Raw genomic sequence first — 19,661 nt, forward strand, 5'->3', positions numbered from 1 at the left:
CTCTCTTCACTAATCCTACACTCTTCTACAGCTTCAATTTCTACTTTCATATGACATATGCTTTTCTGTATTTTTTAGCATCTTTCCAGATGCTCTAACTGCATGTTCCAATTGCAAAAATACAGCCCTTCAGCCATCTTCCAAGTTTTATTTGTCAAATAACATCTCTACATCTTTACAGTTCCAGCATTCACTCTACTTCATGTCCTTGTAAATGCTGCATCAATCCTAGTCACATACCTCATATCTTACATCTAAGCTTTTGACAAGTCTTGCTGACACTTAATTACATCCCCAGACTTCCTTTACATTCCAGTCACATAATTTGTGCTTATTTCCTTCTTCAATTATAGCAATCCATTCTTCATGGCTACTCTGCTGGCCAAACATGCTTCTTAAAACCATTTGCCATTTGACTGCCTCCAGAATTTGGCCTTTTACCTCATGATTCATTCATAACACATCTCAAATCCCCCTTCACCTTCTAGTCACCTTCAGACTACAACTTTCATTCCCTGGCTTTGCACGAACTTGTTCCCTCTGACTTTTTTATTTCCTAGGTCCTAAATAGCTATTCTCTTTTGTTCCACCTTTTCAACTTCCATACCTTTCATAGAATCAACAGTTGTGTACATGAACCATCTAGCACTCGTTTTGGACAGCCGTCCATACAAAACATACTTTTTTTTTCATTCCCACCTAGAATTTAAATTTTTCTCTCCCCTTACTCTCTTAAGTTTAAAAAACAAATCATATAAAGAGTCAGAGCAGTCCTGGCAGGCATAATTATGCAGGGCTTTGAGAAAGCAATTAGTCTATTTGCAGTGGACATTTTCATGGCACTCCATATAAAGTAAAAATTTATTAACATTAACCTGCTGCTTAGCTAATAATATGGACAAAAGAGGTTTTTACAAAGCATACAGTGCAACAGAAAAAAAAAGGCATAATATGCCTATATACATCTGAGAGAGGAATCAAGAAAAAGGAAATTTTGTTTGTATGGACTCTCACCTATGCTGGGTCAAAATCCAACCAGGAGAAAACTACTGTGGATATTTTCAGTTGCAAAAGCATGACAGTAATTTTCATTGGTTTTTACTTACCTGATAAGACAACTTCAACTAGGTCTCCTTCTTGGATATCTGCAGCTGATTTCACCAACTGGAGAATGTTTTCAGAGGCAGGGTCATGGCGGAAGAGCAAGATTTTGTCATACATTCCGTAGAAACCACATTCAGGAAACTGCAATACAAACCCATCAGAATTTACTATGCTGTGAAATACATAACTGTACACCACAATTAATGTATAACGAAATTTTGAGGACAGACTGGACCACTTGTCAGACTAGTACCAAATAGGATATATATTTTTTCATGTATGAAAATATTTATCATTATATTCTGAAAATGGTTTTTCCCTAAGCAAGAAAGCTCATTTGCCTTTCTCTTCCTGTGAGCAAGGCAGTATCCACTACGAAATGAGAGAGAAATAAGTGTATTCCTTAGCCACTGCTAATAACTTTTTCAAACATAAGCTCCTGAGCAAGATGATTTAATTAGACCCTCCTGGAGCAGATGTCCTATGGAGTGCCCTTCTAGTCTATATTACATTATTCCATGATTTTATGATCTCTTCCCAAACAATTGCCAAAAAGATGCCTTGAGGCCAAAACCAATATATGTCAGCTCTGCCTAAGATGCAATGCCTAAATGATAGCTCATTATGAAATACCTGTTTCTCGAGACTGAAACTACGAGGCACATAAAGCAATGCTTCCAAACTTAATCATAATCATTTACTTCACTGAAGAGAAGTTGTAGCTTTGAATTCAGATTAAATTCTGTTTAAACTAGAAGAGATTTTTAAAAACTCTGAGGTTATAAACTGGAGATTATTATCTAGGTAACTTGGGTTTTTTCCCTTTTTTTTTTCTGCACAACAAAAATTACTGAAAGTTTTTTTCATGCTCCCAGCCTAAAGAACTAAGATTTTGTTCTGAAAACACAACCGAGAAACTCTTTTTCTGTTACAAAAGATTCTGTTCAGTTCTACATCAATGCACTACTCCATGTTTTATCATCATGCGGTGAAAAAACCACAATGATAACCATAGTTCAAGACATAAACTGGCATGTTTTGAGGTTAGACTTTGCAGCAGTATAATTTCCAGAATGCAGAATTAAAGGAACCCAACAAAAAGTACTTTAAAAGTTGGGTTTATATATATATATATATATATATATATATATATATATATATATATATATTCATTACTGATTACTAGAAGCTTTGGAATCTATCCAAGTATCCCAAAAAAGTTATGCCTTTTCTAAGTTTTGAAGCATGTACTGAAAAGAGAGAGAAAAAAAATAGTCAGATCTCTGGTTTGAATGAAATACATCTAAATGTCTGAAGTTTTTTCAGTCTTCTTATTCCAGCTTATACAGTAAATACCAACACACTGCTAATTCTTGGTTGGGCAAACTACCAGCCTGAAAAAAAACAGTTAGTGACTTTAGTTCATCAGACAGGTTTTATACTGAACAGAAAGAATTTCTGGTCTCTCAAATACATAGGAATTACTCACAGAATATCTGCAAAGTCTGCTATAGTGCATATGTTTAAAGATGCACAAATCTGGTTCACATCCACTATCCACCACATTAAAAATCGACAGATCATTTATGTATATGATATGAGAGAGTCTGTTTCCTTGAGCACCTCTATCATCCACCAATTACAAACTGAAAGAGTCGGCAATCTATTGTCAAGCTTTGAGAAGGCTGGCACCAATACGTGCACTTCTGAACATGCATTACAATCACATATATAAAAGAGAAACATATTTCTAAAACTTTCCTAGTAATCAGTTAACCATTCATATCATGTCACATTAACAATGAGATGTACTTTACCATGTTCATAAAGCTTAAAATGGCTTACCGTGTAATGTCTAACTCATATTTCCAAAATAGTTCTCACTGAAGATTACCATCTCTACATGGACCAAAAACTTGCTCTCTAAAAATGTGGTCTGTTGCCTTATAAAAATTTTATGCATGTTTTTTCTTATTAAGAGGGCGTTGTGTTTTAAAATCATCTGGAAATCAAGCTCCAAGCAGCCGCTTCCTTTCCCTTCACCCACTCAAGTGAGAAAAGAGCCAAAAAGGTAGAGATTATGGGTTGAGATAACTAGAAAAACAGCTATGAAATAAGAAAAGAAAAAAACAGTAACAGCAACAATACTAATAATAACAGTGTTATTAGTGTGCTTACATGCAAAAAATGCTTACAGAAGTCTGACCGACCCAATGTTATTGTGGCCAGTGCCATGCGGCTTCCCAAGACAAAGGAGAAAATGGTGGACATCACTGCCGGCATTTTTTCCTGAGTCTGAGACAACACAAACCAAAGGTGGACAAACCCCCCAAGTTGGCCTGTCCATGCCACACCACCTCCACCACTCTGCTCACTCCTTTGCTACTGCGGGAAACAAGGGACAAAATGGCAGTGGTCCTGCGTCATGTTCCCCTTTTCTTCCACCCAAAGCCACATATCCCCAGCAATTATGTGGCTGGTATAGAACCTAGACACACCCACACGGCTCCAGGCTCTGCCCTCCCATGGCAACTGTGAGAAAATTAACTCTGTCCTGGACGAAAGAGAGGTAAAGCCATTTCTTTCTATTTTCATATTCCCCTGTAAAGTAACAAAAGTTCTGTAAGAGACATGCACTACCACATTCAAATCTTACAGAAGCAACATCAGGAGGAATAAAATAATCAAGACAGAAACTAAATTTTTGTTTATTTAAAGTAAAACTATCATATAGGCCCCACTTCTAATAGAGTTGTTAGCCAGCCAAAAGTCACATTTTGTAGTGACATAACCAGTGAGGTAAATAAATGTTGCCATATTTGGATAATTTTTTTTGCATCTTCACGTTACTCTACAGGTACATTTTCCTGCTAAATCAATAACATCCTCTATAATCTTAACTACAGAAAAAAGGACATAAGAGACTTCTAGTACAATTGAAATAAACTCCTAAATATAGTAACATCAGTAATTTCTGAGAAACAGTACATTTTCTCCCACAGTTCCAAGTGTGAAGAAATATTTCAAGTATCCCATACTTTAGATGCAGTAAATATTAAAACTGTATTAAGCCAAATAATGCCAAAGAACTTAATTATCAAGGCAGTATTTCATAAATTCTGTTAAACAATAAATTATCCAACCTATAGTCAAAAGCATTTCTCTAGGTCAAGAACAAACTAAATTATGGCTCAGATGTAAAATAGTTGCTTTAGCTTTCAAAGAAATTTGCTTTACATTAAGCATAAGTGGGAGAGAATCAAAGCTTTTGAAGGGAGATGTAACCTGAACTGCAATTACACTCTGCATGCACACTGGTTCTAATGTAGCCTAGGTAATAGCAGATGACACAGGCGCTGACACCTGAGTGTCTAAGAGAGTCATTCAATGCTTGACCCAGTAGCTCTGAGCCGAACCTAAAAGCCTGTTGGAGCCACTCAGATGCCTGTGTCACCAGGCTCCACGGCTGAACAAGCACTTCTTCCCTCACCCCAGTGCCACTGGCAGCGGCAGATTGACTCTTCTCTTAAACATTTTAAATTTAGAACATTCATGAGAAAGTAATCCTGGTGGAATTATGTTTAATTCAAAAACTCCCTATCTTGCCACAGTATATACAAACCTAATGGCATTCATAATAATTTCCTTCTACAGAAGCAGTGAAATACCACCCTTCAAAATGGGCACTGCTAATCCTTTTCATACAATGCAAGATTTTTCTAATTTCACTGATTTCAGAGATACCACAGGCATTTTCCTCTAAACTCATTATGACTTAAATTGATTGCTCTCTCTATATATTCCCATTCCATTTGCTTTTTTCAAATCAAGTCCACTTCTACCTAAAAAAACTATGAGATACTACACATATTACATATGTGTGTATAAATATGTGTATCTTGAGGTATCATTTATTATATTCTGTAGAAAAAAGTAAATTCAATCACAACATTTTTTGATAAATTATATACAACAATTATTTTTTGTGTTTGAATTAGTTTTCCCCAGATAAACTACTTTCATGTCAAGAAAGTAATTTCAATGGTGCGATTATTCAAACATTATATAAAGACCAACTGTTGAAACGACAGAAATTCCCTCAGCTAAACTTATTCCTGCCAACAATAATGTTGATTTGCACAGACAAAAGTAAACAAAAAAAACAACCACGAAGCTTGGTACTACAACACTATAAATAGCATTCAGTTTTGCTAAACACAGGACAAAATAAGGAAACAGTGGTATTGGAGCTAAGTTCCTCAATGCTAATAGAAGCCTTTTTTGCAATATAAGAGCTGCTTAAAGTGGAATTACTAGACTTAAATGGTCATTGTAATTGCCATAATGACGAAATGCAAATTTCTGTAAGAATCAGGACTGTAAAACTGCTTATGTGGGGTTCAGAAACAGGATCTATTTCTAGGTGCTTAAGAAGTCATCAGTAGCCATTAAGACATCACAACTGTCCATAAACACCTTGTTTGCCTACTCCAAGTGTGAAGTAGAATGTATTACTCAAATGGCTTTCAGTGTGGTTCAATCTAAGGTGCAGTAGAGTTAAAAGGAGCCTCAGCACTAACTTTCCCTCAGCAGATATTAATACAGAAGCAATCATTGCAGTGTTTTTACCCTTAGCAACTGTGAACATCTCAAGAAAATCCACCAAAATATTTCACCAGTAACTATACAGAAGCCAAATGATTATGCAAATTCTGGCTTTTCATTAAAAAAGCCTCTAAGTGATACTGCAAAAAACCTGCATACTCAAACTTCAATAATTAGAACCTCTAATTATAAGTATTCAGCAATTCATTTAATCCATTGCGCCAGTCAATAATTTCAATGGCGTATGTCCCTCCACATGCAAACACAAGCTGAACTCTGTACATCCATTATCATACTGTCCTATTAACAGTTGTTCTCAAAACAAGGATCAAAGACAAACTGACAAAAGGCGAGATTAGTCATATGTAAAACTCTATCCACTTACTGTGACAATCAAATGGGTTTATTATTACAGAACTTTAGAATACCTGATATAGCTAAATGCTAACATATTTCACAATTGAATTGTGAAGCTTTCAAAAATTAATAATAACAAACCATGTACACAGTTATCTGAATGGAGAACCTATTCACTCTTCTTCTTTGCTGTGGTAAAACAAAATTTCAAATAGAAATTTACTTAAAGGAAAGGCGAGACTGTCTACAGTGAGACAACTCTCTCATCAGTTTGGTTTAATAATTATGTATTTGGAAGACCAGCATAGTAAGTATCTCAAATGAAAAACAGATGAAAAATAAATTTCTTCCACATGAAGAACTTTATCTGGAAGAACATACTCTAAACACTGATGATGGTTTCAGTGCAATTACTAATGTGAAAAAAGTCTGTAGATGTGATAATTTTGCAAAAATTCTTCTTTCAACTTAATAAAATTGTAATGTTTTTGTAACATACAGGTAGATAGATTCTCATTGTTAAGGGTGAAAAAGAAAAAAAAATAGTCCTCTTCCTGTTTTCGTCTTTTTGTATGTTACTACAATTTTGCACATCTCCTGTAAGGGTTACTTTCTCTTGCTTTATTCTAGGAAGTAATGACAGTTGTCTTCTTGATTTTTTCAGTCCCTGATCAAACACTAAATCGAACTACATCATCTTTAGTGATCACCGTTTTTCTCTTCTAAATTAGTTAGCTTTTTACAAGCCATCCACTTAGAGAAGTCCTTAGTGATTACCATAACAGCAACTGCAACAAGAACCTTGATAAAACCTGGAAGTCTTTCACAGCACAAAGATAATGATCCAGCACACTAAAGTCTGCGGGATAAACAATGTCTTCACACAGCATATGGAGAAGCTGAGTCACACCGAATGTTTGTTGACTTAACTTGCTAAAACAAGTAACCTTGACCTAACCTAAACAAGATTGTTGAACTGGCCCTAATATGTGCATAAATAAATTAATTGTCTTACATTGATACAACTGGTTTAATATAAAGATATAAATGTACAGAATTTTTGAAACAATCATATTAACCAAACTTAAACATTCTTCTTTTATATTCTTAAAATAACAAAGCATTTTATTTTTAGAAGTCAGAATTTCCTTTGTCTGCAGAGGTCAGAATACAGAAAAATCATGAAACTGAAAAGCCAATTTGTGGCCAAGAGGACTGTCTAAATTTTCACCAAGCTGTGGCAGTCACTAATAACCCACTTGCAAAACTCAAGAGATTTTTTAAAAGGCTCTATTTACCAAGCACAAAGATATCATGAAAATATTAGTCTTTCTTTTATGCATAAACAAAAATACCACAAGACTCCATGGGTTTGTAGAAATACCAGCTATTATTCAAAGACTTTCTTCACATATACACCACTACAGTTACTACAAACTAACACAAACACTGGAGTTTAAATAGAAGTTTACACTAAGGCTATCTGGAATATATGTAGCAACATCTCAGTAAGAACAGGAGGTGCAGCTTGCTCCAGTAGCAGTAGTATCTCCACCTTAATCTAGAATGTTTCATGCTGTGCTTAACACATCTCAGAAATAGTGGCTCCCTCTAGACATTTCCAGTAACTGCATTTGTACTTGCCAGGCAGACAAACAGCAAGGATAGGCAGGAGACTGCTATTTCTTTCCTTATTCTGTTTTCCCCAGGAAATCGGTCTTTAGTTATACATGAAAGAAAAGGGTCAGAAAATATAAGAAGTAGTACTGATCAACTTGATACTACCTATGTTGAAGTACTACTCAAGACAGGCTCTGGTCAAGCCCATTTGTCACACATACAGAGAGACAGATTATGAACAAATATCTTGCACTGGAAAGGTAAAGGAGCAACTGAAGAAATCCTGATGGACTAGGAAGAGAGATGACCAGAGTAAGGAAAATACACTTAGAATAGGGGCATAGGAAAGACTTTGATTGTCTCGTGAGCCTTGAGAATAGCAGCAAGGACCCAGATTTACATGGGTTAAAGTGGTAAATGGAAAGAGCAATATAGGTCTTTGCTTCCATTTTGCCTTTGCATTCCTAAAAACATATTAAAAGTTTTGCTTCCAATCTAACTGCTAAGTGAAACAGACAAGTTACTTAAGAATATACCCAATATACTAGCCAGGAACCATTCTCTGGATCCATAGCTAAGTGGCACAAAAATGGCTCACTGCCACACAGCTGATCTCTTTCCTCAGATGCTGGGAGACAACATTGCCATTGCTTAAACAGTGCTAGGACCCAAACCGCCTGGACATCATCTGAACGAATGTGATGTGCCACAGTTTGAAATGTATCAGGAAGCATGCAGTTAAACCACTGAAAAGTTTCTGTGATTTTGGGCCAGTGCTTGAGCCTCTATTCTCACTTAGGTTTATTCTACAGATATATTTTTAGAGGTAACTTCAAAGAATCATTATCATTTGATGCATTCCTAACATCCGTTAAGTTTCTTAACGCTTTACTGTGGGCAGTGCCGTTCCTATTTACTTTCTTTTTACTTTTTTCTACAAGTCTTGATTAATTACATGTTCTATAAAGCACTTGCTGCCTGCAGAATAGAAGTTAGTAAGCTGTTTCCAAGTGAGCCACCAGAAAGGAGCAAACTTCTTACTGACTTCTTTATGATGTAAACAGTATTTTAGATAACAAATATTTTGTTATGTATAAATATTTTGCTAATTCTGTTTGCAGCAGTGATCTGCTGCAGAAGTAAGATTCCTTCATCTCTCTCAAATCAGGAACAGATTACATTGCCCACACACACTGACTTGGACAATAAAGATCCACAAAGCAAAAAGTCAGGGTAGCTCCATCACAAAGTATCTGTGAAAAAGAAAAAACATGGCCACGGTGAGACATAGGAACATCGCTATTTTGGAGAGAGCCTGAACTCTGAACAACCTTTTCATCAGCCTTTTTCAATACGGATTGTTCCCTGTGGCTATTCAGGACAGGAGTTGCTTCCTTTGCATAGTATCTTTAAACAAACAGGTTCTCTTGCTACTTAAGCTTCCTGCCACTGTATGTTGGCTTGCCTTCTCTCACTCAAATTTATTGCTGACAAAAATAGAGTAGACATCATATTACTCACGCTACTTCAACACAGACTTTAAAAACTCCCAGTTCAGGGCAAGCAGTCCTGAGTCTTCTCTCACTGCTCTTGAACCGAGTCTGGCAAGTGGCTGCTGGCTGGGGTCAACCCACCACAGCTCAATGCAATTAACCATAAGAAATTTTAAATAATAACACTTCTCTCTCAAACAAAGAGAACTTTAGCATAATTAGTGTAACTTTATTTGTACTACCACAGGACACCAATATAACTATCTCCGTCTCCATTAAAAAGATTGGATTTATTTTTCATTGAAACTTCTATGAAAGCATTTTATTCTCAATTACCACGTGATGGATTACCAAAAATATGGTGATTATGTCTTGGAAGTTGATTCTCATTAATACCATACAAAGACTACCTTAATTTAAAACAGCCCTTGTCTCTTAAGTGTAATCCATCTTCTCCAAGAGTTATATCTTTTTCACTATTACTTCTTCAGCATTTTGTGAATATTCTATTATAGCTTCCAATGCAATGAAGATGATGCAGCATCAAGAAGATGTAAAGAAAAAGTTCAATATCTCAGAAATTGAGAAAACACTGAAATAATTTTGTCACGTAAAAATTTTAAAAGTTAAGGTGCCGTGCAAATCAAAGCACGCTTCTGTAGCTGACTGCTCAATAACGCAGATTAGAAGGTTAATTCAGTAGAAACATTTAGAAAAGTAATAATAATTAAACCACAACAATGAGACTCAAAAGATAAACTGGTCTTTGCATCCTGTTTTTGTTGGCAAAAACATTATTACATCTACCATATCTGCATATGCTGCATAACTTCCCTGAGAACTTTCACAAGCAGAAGCACTGAGGGAGAGCACTAACAGCTTCTGTCTTCTCAGTTGTTTCATGCTGAGAGTTTGGGAGCACTGCTCTAATAACGTCAATCCATTGATGCCACATTTCTCTAAGACAACAGGGGAACCTCAGCAGAAAGGTTCACACAGTTCCTGTACATGTTCTCTGTGCAGCCCAACACTGTCCACCCCTGTGCAGAATTATGGAGCTTCCTGTAAAACGTTTAGGAGAAGAACGTGACAAATGCCAAATTGCTGACAGGCATCCATTTATGTAGCTAATTCACAAACAGATTGGATTTCTCACCAAGGATGTTGAGAAATGGAGCAGAAAGTTTCATGTCCTTCAGCAAACAGGCAGAAAAAAGATGATGAATCACTAACAAAATCAAATCTTTCTCCTAGTTCCTTTAATCCAAAAAAAGTCTAAAGACCATAAGTGAAAAGTCTGTTGCTCACAAGCATTGACTGTTTCTGAAGCTGTAGTCTTACCAGTTCTATGCCATATATTACATCTGGGAAAACAGATTCCTAATTTCAGAAAGATGAAAAGAAACCAATTCTAGAGCCAATTCCATACATTATTTTATAAGTAGAAAAAAAAAACCAACCAACAAAACAAACAAAGCCCAAGCTCCCATTTCTGCAAGAGTCTACCACCAGATGCTTTTCAGCTATCTCTGACCAAGCATTACATCAATTCAGGACACTCAGTCACCAGTCACATCCATCACTCAATAGACTACACAGATTGCACAACACATAAACTACTTATATACAGTCAAAGCTTCTGTGTATGATATAAGAGAGTTAGACAGATCTAGTAAAGGTAAGAGATCTACAGATCACTCACACTTCTATGTACCTCTATTCTACTTTCAAAATTGACTTAATTTCCTTCAAGATAGATGCCAGTCTACATAACTGCTTAAAGATAATTTTTTTTCACAGAAACAGAAAACAAAATAGCTCCTATCAAGAGTACCTGTTTTAAATAAAGAATTCCCAAGTATGTGGTTTCCTCCTGAAAAAGCAGAATTCCCTCAAATTTTAAGTAAAGTATTAAGATATATTTTGAAAATTAATTACTCTTTCATCCACTCCCAACATCAATTCTATATTCCAGGAAATATACTAAGAGCCATTTGAAAAATACTTGGTAAGGGCTCTCTTCTACTGAATTTGACAGAAATGTGAATGTATAAGAAGCCCGTTGGTTCAGCTTTTAGTACTAATAATTAGTTTGCTCCTTGGTCAGTTGTCAATTTTACTTCCATTTATTAATAACTAGGATCCTTATTAATAAAGGACAAAGAGACAACACAAAGTAATAGGATTACTGTCACTCTAATCCTATAAGGAACATAATCTGGAGGGAATTATAGCAGAAGAAAAGGCTGAGGGTGCTCATGTGGGACACCAGTTTAGCATGAGCACACTAGAACCAGGTCTGTATTGGGTGTCAGATGACTAACTTTTAATAAGAACTCATAACATTATGTTACACACATTAATTGCAAATTCCAGGTGTGGCTTAGAAAGCCAAAACACTAAGAGGAAGCTGTCCAGAACAAAAGTAAAGAACATTAGGACAAAAATGTCTGTAAAACATTGTTTTATGTAAATTTAGCATTGCTTTGTAGCTCTGATTAAGCCATGTCATGGGAAGTTTGGGAGTCATTGTCCACAGTACCCAAAAGGATTTTCCTTGCCAAACACCTGTTTAGGGATAGGAAAACAGCATGATTTATTCTTTTTTAAACACAACAAAAATGGCAGCTTTTATATAATAATACTAGAGATATATACACCTCTAGACAGAATCACTCAGGAAGAGGCCATTTGGGTTCCAGGGCTTTCTACCTGAAAGTTTCAAACGTGGACTGTACAACTCTTCAAACACAGTTCTAATCATGAGACTAGGATCAGTAAAGAAATGGAAACCAGTGAAAGGCAAATGAGATCACAAGCAGATCACAATAAAGTTTTTGTCTCTGTTATGGGCGCTCACCAGAAACCGGAGATTTAAGAGATAAAAATCCCCTCCCCAAACACTTTATCAGCAATACTGTTTCTTAACAGAAGTGCTTGTAGCTGCTGTGGTTCCATCTGCAACCAGTACTTCCTTTAATTACATGTATTCACTACAGGAAAACCTGTCAGCACACAGAGGCATAAAGATTCAACATATGTCTAAGCCTTCTGAGAACCTAGAAACACTTTGACAAAACAAGGAAAATAATTTAAAGAGAAGCATGCAAATAAACCTTAAGGAGAATTATTTTTTTAATTGCTTTCAAAAAAATAAATGCATTAAACAGAGAAATTGCCAGGTTGCAAAAGGAGCTTTAAAGTGTGTATCTCATACATATAGAAATACAATGCTCAAAACAGAAATTTGATAGCAACAGATATAAATAGAAACTTAAGAGTTGTAGAAAACCACTCAGGAAAGCCCAAAGATATGTGGAAATGTCACTGTCAGCATACTTAAGGGACATTAAAAGTTTTGCTAATATTTTAGGAACAAAAAGAATTTTAGCAATTCTACCACCTATAAATACTTATCAATCACTTTCCCCTTTTGGGAAAAGATATTATTGGGTATTATTAATTAAACTCTTTGCATTCTAACATCAGTTGATATGGATGTTGAAGAGGCCTCACTGAAACCGCACAGTCATACTGTCAAGTCCAAAAAACTCTAACACGAAATTGAAATAGCTGAAAAGTCAATGGTTGGGTTCTGGAGTAATCAAGATGAGGAAAACTCTTTATAAAGGGACACAGAGATGTAGACTTCTCACAGTAACAGAACAAATGAAAACACCAAGGACAGTACTACTATTTCACCTTGGCTTATGGAAAAACTAGATAACCTGGTAATGTAACAAGGAGACTGCACAAGTGTAGCTTAACAGCAACGCAGATTCAGACTTTGCAAAATATTACATCAGACACGTGGCAACATGGACTACAAGCTGCTCTGATGTAACAGGGACTCTATTCTGAAAAGCAAAAATGAAATTTAGCTTATGTAGTGCGTAATTAGATGACCATATATTCTTAATGAATTGGTTTTGCCATAAACTGGGCAGTATGAAAGAATATGGATTTACCACCTCTGCTTTTGGCACTGATGCAACCACAACTGGAAGTCTACCCACATCTATTATTTAAAATTCAAAAATTTTAAATTCAAAAATTTCTCCAGGCCACTGGAGAAAGGAATCAGGGAGGAATAATAGAATAATTAAAGAACTGAAAAACATGGTCTCCTGTACATGGCAGCAGAGGATTAAATTGCTTAATTTCTAAAGGCGAGCCAGGATGTGATTTGATCATTTTTGATAAGCATCAGTACGAGAAAGTGAAATCTCATTATCTATTGATTTATCTGCCTTGCAGACAAAGAAACTGCAAGTTCCAATTTCTGACAGCTGAGGCTATGTAGAATTAGATTACACAACAATTATTTTGCTGGCCCAACGTCTTTTTTTGCTTAATTTAAGTATCTAAAAATCTATGCATCTTACTGAAAAATCAATATGGTCATGCTATTTCGATATTATTAGATTTCTGTTTCTGAAAGAGGCACTCTATTTGAAAAGGAGTTAATTCAGATGACTCCTATGGCTTTCTTATAAAAAATATTAGAACAAATTATCATAATGTCATAATCTGCAACACTCACTGTCAGGCTAAATTGGATAAAGCTAACAGCTTTATTGGGACTTTTCTCAGAGCATCTTTCTTTTTCAGACTCAGAACATCAAAAGAGGTATTTAATACATTAGGTATCTGATATTATCCTGACACTCATCTGGGCATTGACAAGACCTCTAATGTAACACTCAGTCTAGTTCTGTGTGTCCAAAGATAGTCTAATACCAGCACCAGAAAAAAATTTGCAGAATGCACTATAAAAAGCAAGATTTAAAGAGCTAAGAGCTTAGGGGAAAGAAGACAGACCAAAGGAAATTTTGACAGTCTTTAGTTCTGCCATTAGACAGGCAGTAAAGAGTATATATAAAGGGACTTAATGTTCAATATTAAGAATAAAGGATAGTTTAACATTGGCAATGACTTTTTAGGGAGCTTGTGGTATCTCCATCACTGGACATTCTGAGAACAGGTTAGACAGAGAAGAGTGCAGATACAGGTGATCCTGACTTGAAACATGAGGAAAGCCTTTTAAGTCTTTTCAAGTCTGTAATCTACAATTGCTTTCAGTTCAGAGTAGGAAAACTATATAAGGTACATTCCTACAGTTTAATGTTCCTTTCTGTGTCACATTCCTGTGACTTTCCTTTCTGATTATCTAAAATTCCAAGTGTAAGTTCAGCTGAATAAATACTTCCCCATTTTAAATCCTGAACTGTTGTGTAGAGCTCCTCTGCAACATTACATAGCTGTCACATTTCACAAGGGAAGTATTTGCATCTCAGTGTGGGTGAATACATGTCCACCCCCATCTAACTAGTACTGACAGATTATTTGACAGTTTAATTTCAGTCAGACCTATCTGCCTCAAGAATATTTTTAAACATCAAGACAAAAGTTGCCTTAGAGTTTAATGTGTCTGGGATGTGCATCTTAGAAATCTTATATCTAACACATGAAATGAACACAGTGTCAACCCCAAATTCCTGCATGGGTTTGATTGTTCAAATATCCACTCCCATACAGTCCTACTTAAGTATTTAAATTTCCCAGTAGAGAATTTCACACTCACTAAATTTCACCTCTCCTCCTACAATGGAAATTATATTTGACAGTATTATTCTCAGAGACAAGGAACTGGAACTTTTCTCATGGCTCTGCCCCTCTGACTTTGGATGTTAAATAGGTTCCTCCCTATTGTTTTTTATTGAGATTGAAGCTCTCCTGCTGCTAAAAAATCATAAATGCTTTTGTGAAAACATATTCACTTAATCACATCTCTGAATATTTAATTTCAAGTGTTGGCTCCTGCCTTCTTGCAAACCCTATTTTAAAAAAGTGGGCTTTTTTAATGCACTTTTCATTTATTGTGCAGTGCTACAATCTTCAGATGCAGAAATGTGTTCCACAATTGATGCTGGAACTATCAAGAAATTTTTTTCTTTTTTTAGAGTCATCATCCTAACAATCGCTTAAACAAGGACACAAAATAAAGAAATAAGATTATTTTTTTATTACCTAAATTCAGAACTCTTAACTTACAAAGATGCAGAAAAGAAATTTACACAGAACAAAAAGGTGAATCAGTTCCTTGAAGCTACTGGTTCACAGGGTATTTTCATACAGAATACCATATTAAAAATATATTGCTTACAGCAAGGAAATGATGGCTTCCTGTCTTTTACTGAGAAATTGAAGTCTCTGGCATTAACCACAATATTTGAAGAGCACTACAAACAAAGTCAAAATTCTGTTCCTGACAGGGGATAAGCAGCTGTCTCAAACTAAGAAAACTTTTTGGACCTTCATTTAGGATATAAAGAAACCCTTCCAAGTTCTAATAACAAACGAGTCATTGTAAAATAATCTCATTTGCTTGAAGTCTCAGCCATTTGGCACCCAGCCAGCTGGGGGTGAAAAGACAGACACTTAATACACAAAGATCCTAGCAACTACAAGTCTGCAGGGAGCAGGAGATTGTATTGCCAGCAGCTAAGTGAACAAGACCTCAGATATTAAAAGGGAATATACAAAACTCGGTTTTCATGGGCTGCCTTAGTCTTTTGGAATAGATAAGGAGGAAGATGGGCAGTAATGTTCATCGTCAAAGAAACCTGTATGTGACGTAAGCTCTGTGACCATAAAAACGTGGAGTAAAAATGTCAGGAGACTAACTTCTGATGAAAGGAAAACAGAGGAACCAACACAGCCAGCCTCATTCATCACCATTTTAAAACCTTGTTATTCAGTTGAGCTGCTTGAATTTTCATCTCCTAGTTGAGACAGTCACCTTTCCTAGCAAGACAAAAAAAAAACAACAACCAAGACTGAGTTCTGTTGTCTGAACTTTCAAATTCTCCCCCCATCCTCACCTCTTCTTACACAGCAGAAGAAAAGATAAGCAAGCAAAGTGACAAGTGAAAAAAAAAGGAGTAATTTCTTTTTTTACTCAAAAATACTGGTGGTTAATCCATTTAGTTCTGATCACATGCATTTTTCTTGAGTATGGCAGCAAGCCATGAATTCTCAGTGCCCCCTACAAGGAATAGGGATGGCCTGTGGATTCTGACAATACACTAGAGTCCAAACCAAGCCAGAGCAGCTGCAGCTGGGCACTTCTGGTCTACATTCTTTATGTTTGATACCCACCCGACATTTTCCATGCCCAATATTGAACATTCAAGGTGCTCCAAACATAAACATCTACTGTTACATGCTCATTACTCACATGCCACCTAACAGCCCTCATGCCACCCAGGTCCCAATATTTTTACCCTTTCTTCCTGCACTGCAGGGGGCACTGTTACCATAAAAACGTTTATCATTTGGAAGCATAAATCTAAGTATTTTCCCACAGCATGTTCAACTGTTTTGATTCTCTACAAGTGGCAGTGTTCTTATTATGCGTCAACAATATGCATTATTATGAAATCATGGATGGATGTGTTATTAAGATTATGACAAACACATCCTTTCATTATATCAGATCCTCTGTAACTGCATAGAGAAAATTTGGAGGTTTTGTCCCTGCAATGTTTACAAAAATACTTTGGAGATAATATTTGTCCTTCTTGAATGGCTTCACTTCTTTTCCTCACAGCAACAAATACTTTTACTCACCTAATTACATATTATCAGTAGGTAATTTCACTTCAATTACTTCTTGCCTCTAAAGCCAGCAAGTGCGCAACTGTGTGAGAACAAAGCTATAAGCATTTCAAATAAGCCCTGATCTGACTGCAGTGATCCAGCATGCTATCTTGAACTGCCAACATGTATGGCTTCAAGAATAACAAATGACATTTCAGAATCCTAAAGCAGTCACTGCAGAATGGGTTATATCACCTTTGATTCACTTTATGCAAGGTACCATTAGAAGCACATGTTGGTCATCAATTGCTATGCTCCAAAAAGGTAAGTAAGCACTTGAAACTGGATATGATGCATTGACAGACCATTTTGACTTTCTGGAATTTTCAGCAGGGTAAAATAACAACCAAGGCCATGATTTTTAAAAGCATCTGGTAATTGTTCTTTTGCATGCCAAGTTAAAATTGATTATTACGAACTAGATTAATTTGGTTAACATTCATCCCTTTTTGCTGTGCTGACCATTTGTAACCCATACCACACTGAACCTACAATGTAATAAGAAAGCTAAAAAAAAGTCCGATGAGAAGAATCATATATATGACTGTCCAATAAGTGGGTGCATGCAAGCAAAGTTTCTGTTCTGTATGGTCAATCATATTTTCCACACCAAATGATTCACCAGCATCATCATTTCTACCACTGTTAACTATGCACAGAGGAAAAAGATGTTTGTTTTATTATTCACAAATAAACTCAAACTAGTAAAATGAACAAAAATTAACAAGTAGCAAAAAGAAAGCTTGATGAAGTAAAAATAAAATGCCTGTATTATTATGTAGAGTCAAATCTGAATATAGACCAAATTATTACAGCCAGAAACAATTCTGCATGCACAGATGTGGAACCATGGGCAGGTGCATTTTCAAATTACATGCACATTTACATTGTGCTTCTTGGTTTCTAACCATTCTCCCCCTCCCCACCCACTGGTCCCTCTTTGGGCCAATCTGATTAGAGACTGAAGATCATCTCAGCCCACAGCCACAAACTCGGTTGTTGCAAGTTCTGTTTACAGCCTACAAAAGTCTGTGCAGATAATCTCCTACAAAAAGCAAAAAAAATCACCACTTGGAAAAAGTTACAGAGAAAGCCTTAATAACTGATTATTTCCAGTGATACAGCACAAAATACAGATATGTGCGGTTTCAAAAATAATTAAATAAGGAGTAGTCTAGAAATACTTTTTGCAACCATCTATTTTTATTTTCTTGTAAAGGGAAGAAGACAAAATGCTTAATGTTCTTTAGTGCAATGATAATATGTCTGTCATTCCTCATCATTACTCAAACTCATTCCAATTTGCAGACTTGCCTATATTTTGCTAAATCTCGTCTTAAATGAAGTCCAACTCCTTTTTTGTTCTAAAGATTTTGCAACCACATAAGTGGAGGAAAGTGACCACTTTGCAGTGGTTGCCTCGTAAAAAAAGGCTGGGCAAGGACAAATCACCCACAGCTTTGTCTGCCTACTGGGTATAACAACCAAAGAGTCCATGCCAACTTCTCCACATCACATCAGCCTCCTCCTCCTTTCCCCCTGAACTACAGCTGGCTTCGAGAGAAAAGCACTTGATTTCACCCAAAAGCCCACAAAACCAAAACAATGGAATCATCCAATCCTGAATGGAACTGGTTGTATTTATGAAAAAGCTGAAGGGAAAAAAAAAAAAAAGAACAAACAATCTATGCTGTTAAGAGGAATTATTAAACAGAAAGAGAAGTCTTCACACTGATATTTTAAAAAGTAAAAAAAAAAATAAAATAAAATCTGCCAATGATTACTTCTGCCAAGCTGGAAAAAAGTCCATCTTGTTAAAATGAAATATGCATAAATATACAGGAGTGACAAAAGACTATTTTTTTGCTTTGAGAGCACTATAATTTTACTTAAATGGTAGGTGTTCTTTCTAAACAGAATGGCATTTCAAAGAGACACCCAATCCTGTATTTCAAATGCAAGTCATCTCTGAAACAGGGTCTTCAAAAAAATTTCAAAATAGCAAGAAGCAAATTATAAAAAAAAACTTATCAACTCTACTTTGAATAAAAACAGAATCATGAGGAAACAAATGTACCTCTCCCTTCCCCCCTTCTGCTTCCTCCAAAGTCTGGGCCTGCACAAAGATATAAGAAGACACTAAACCACAGAGTCCCACGCCTGCCAACCGCAATGGCTAAATAACTTGCCATGTATCAGCACCATTTTACATGAATGTATTCCCTTGAGATTTGGAAATAAATAAAAATGTATATAGCAAAGTGGTCACTGAAATTAAATGAGAAAGTTTTAAAAAGCTTTTAACAATTAATTATTCTTTATTGAAAAAAGTGAGTTTATGTCTTCATACTATCATATAATGCATCTCTTTACAGTGGCTTGAGTAGGTCATCAGGTCAGATTGCTTTTTCCCTAATGATAAAAATAGCAAACTTGCTACATAGATTATTTTTACTAATTGATTCTAATTGTTTAACCTTCAAATAACTATGGTTAGAGGAAGAAGAAAAAGGAGGGAATATGAAGGATAAATTTAAATAACAAGAACAATAAGTCTCGTCAATGCCAGTGAATGAGTGTGATGAGAGGAGAACAGAGCACAAAATTCCTTGAACACTGATTGCAGAATTACAAGGAAGGAAGATCTTAGTCTCATACCCAGCAAACTACTCCTCTCCAATCCCTAAGGAAGAGCAGAAACAAGCATTTTAGACTCTGTCTTCCAACCAGGGTTCTTTGCAAGGCCTGAGAGTGTAGATATTTATATCCACAATTACAGTATATCAAAGGCCACTGATAGCAGCTAAAATTCAAAGACCT

At 35.9% G+C, this 19,661-nt stretch overlaps 1 protein-coding gene across 2 annotated transcripts in view; it reads right to left on the bottom strand.

Moving 5' to 3' along the window:
- Window positions 1-19,661, bottom strand: part of PRKD1 (protein kinase D1) — a 124,419-nt gene that overhangs the window by 63,911 nt on the left and 40,847 nt on the right. For both annotated transcript variants that reach the window (XM_064658524.1, XM_064658525.1), the window contains exon 2: window positions 1,107-1,245. In XM_064658524.1, the coding sequence (XP_064514594.1) occupies window positions 1,107-1,245 (139 nt within the window). The remainder of the gene's footprint in view (window positions 1-1,106; window positions 1,246-19,661) is intronic.

Source organism: Pseudopipra pipra, chromosome 6, assembly GCF_036250125.1.
Source record: "Pseudopipra pipra isolate bDixPip1 chromosome 6, bDixPip1.hap1, whole genome shotgun sequence".
Taxonomy (NCBI): domain Eukaryota; kingdom Metazoa; phylum Chordata; class Aves; order Passeriformes; family Pipridae; genus Pseudopipra; species Pseudopipra pipra.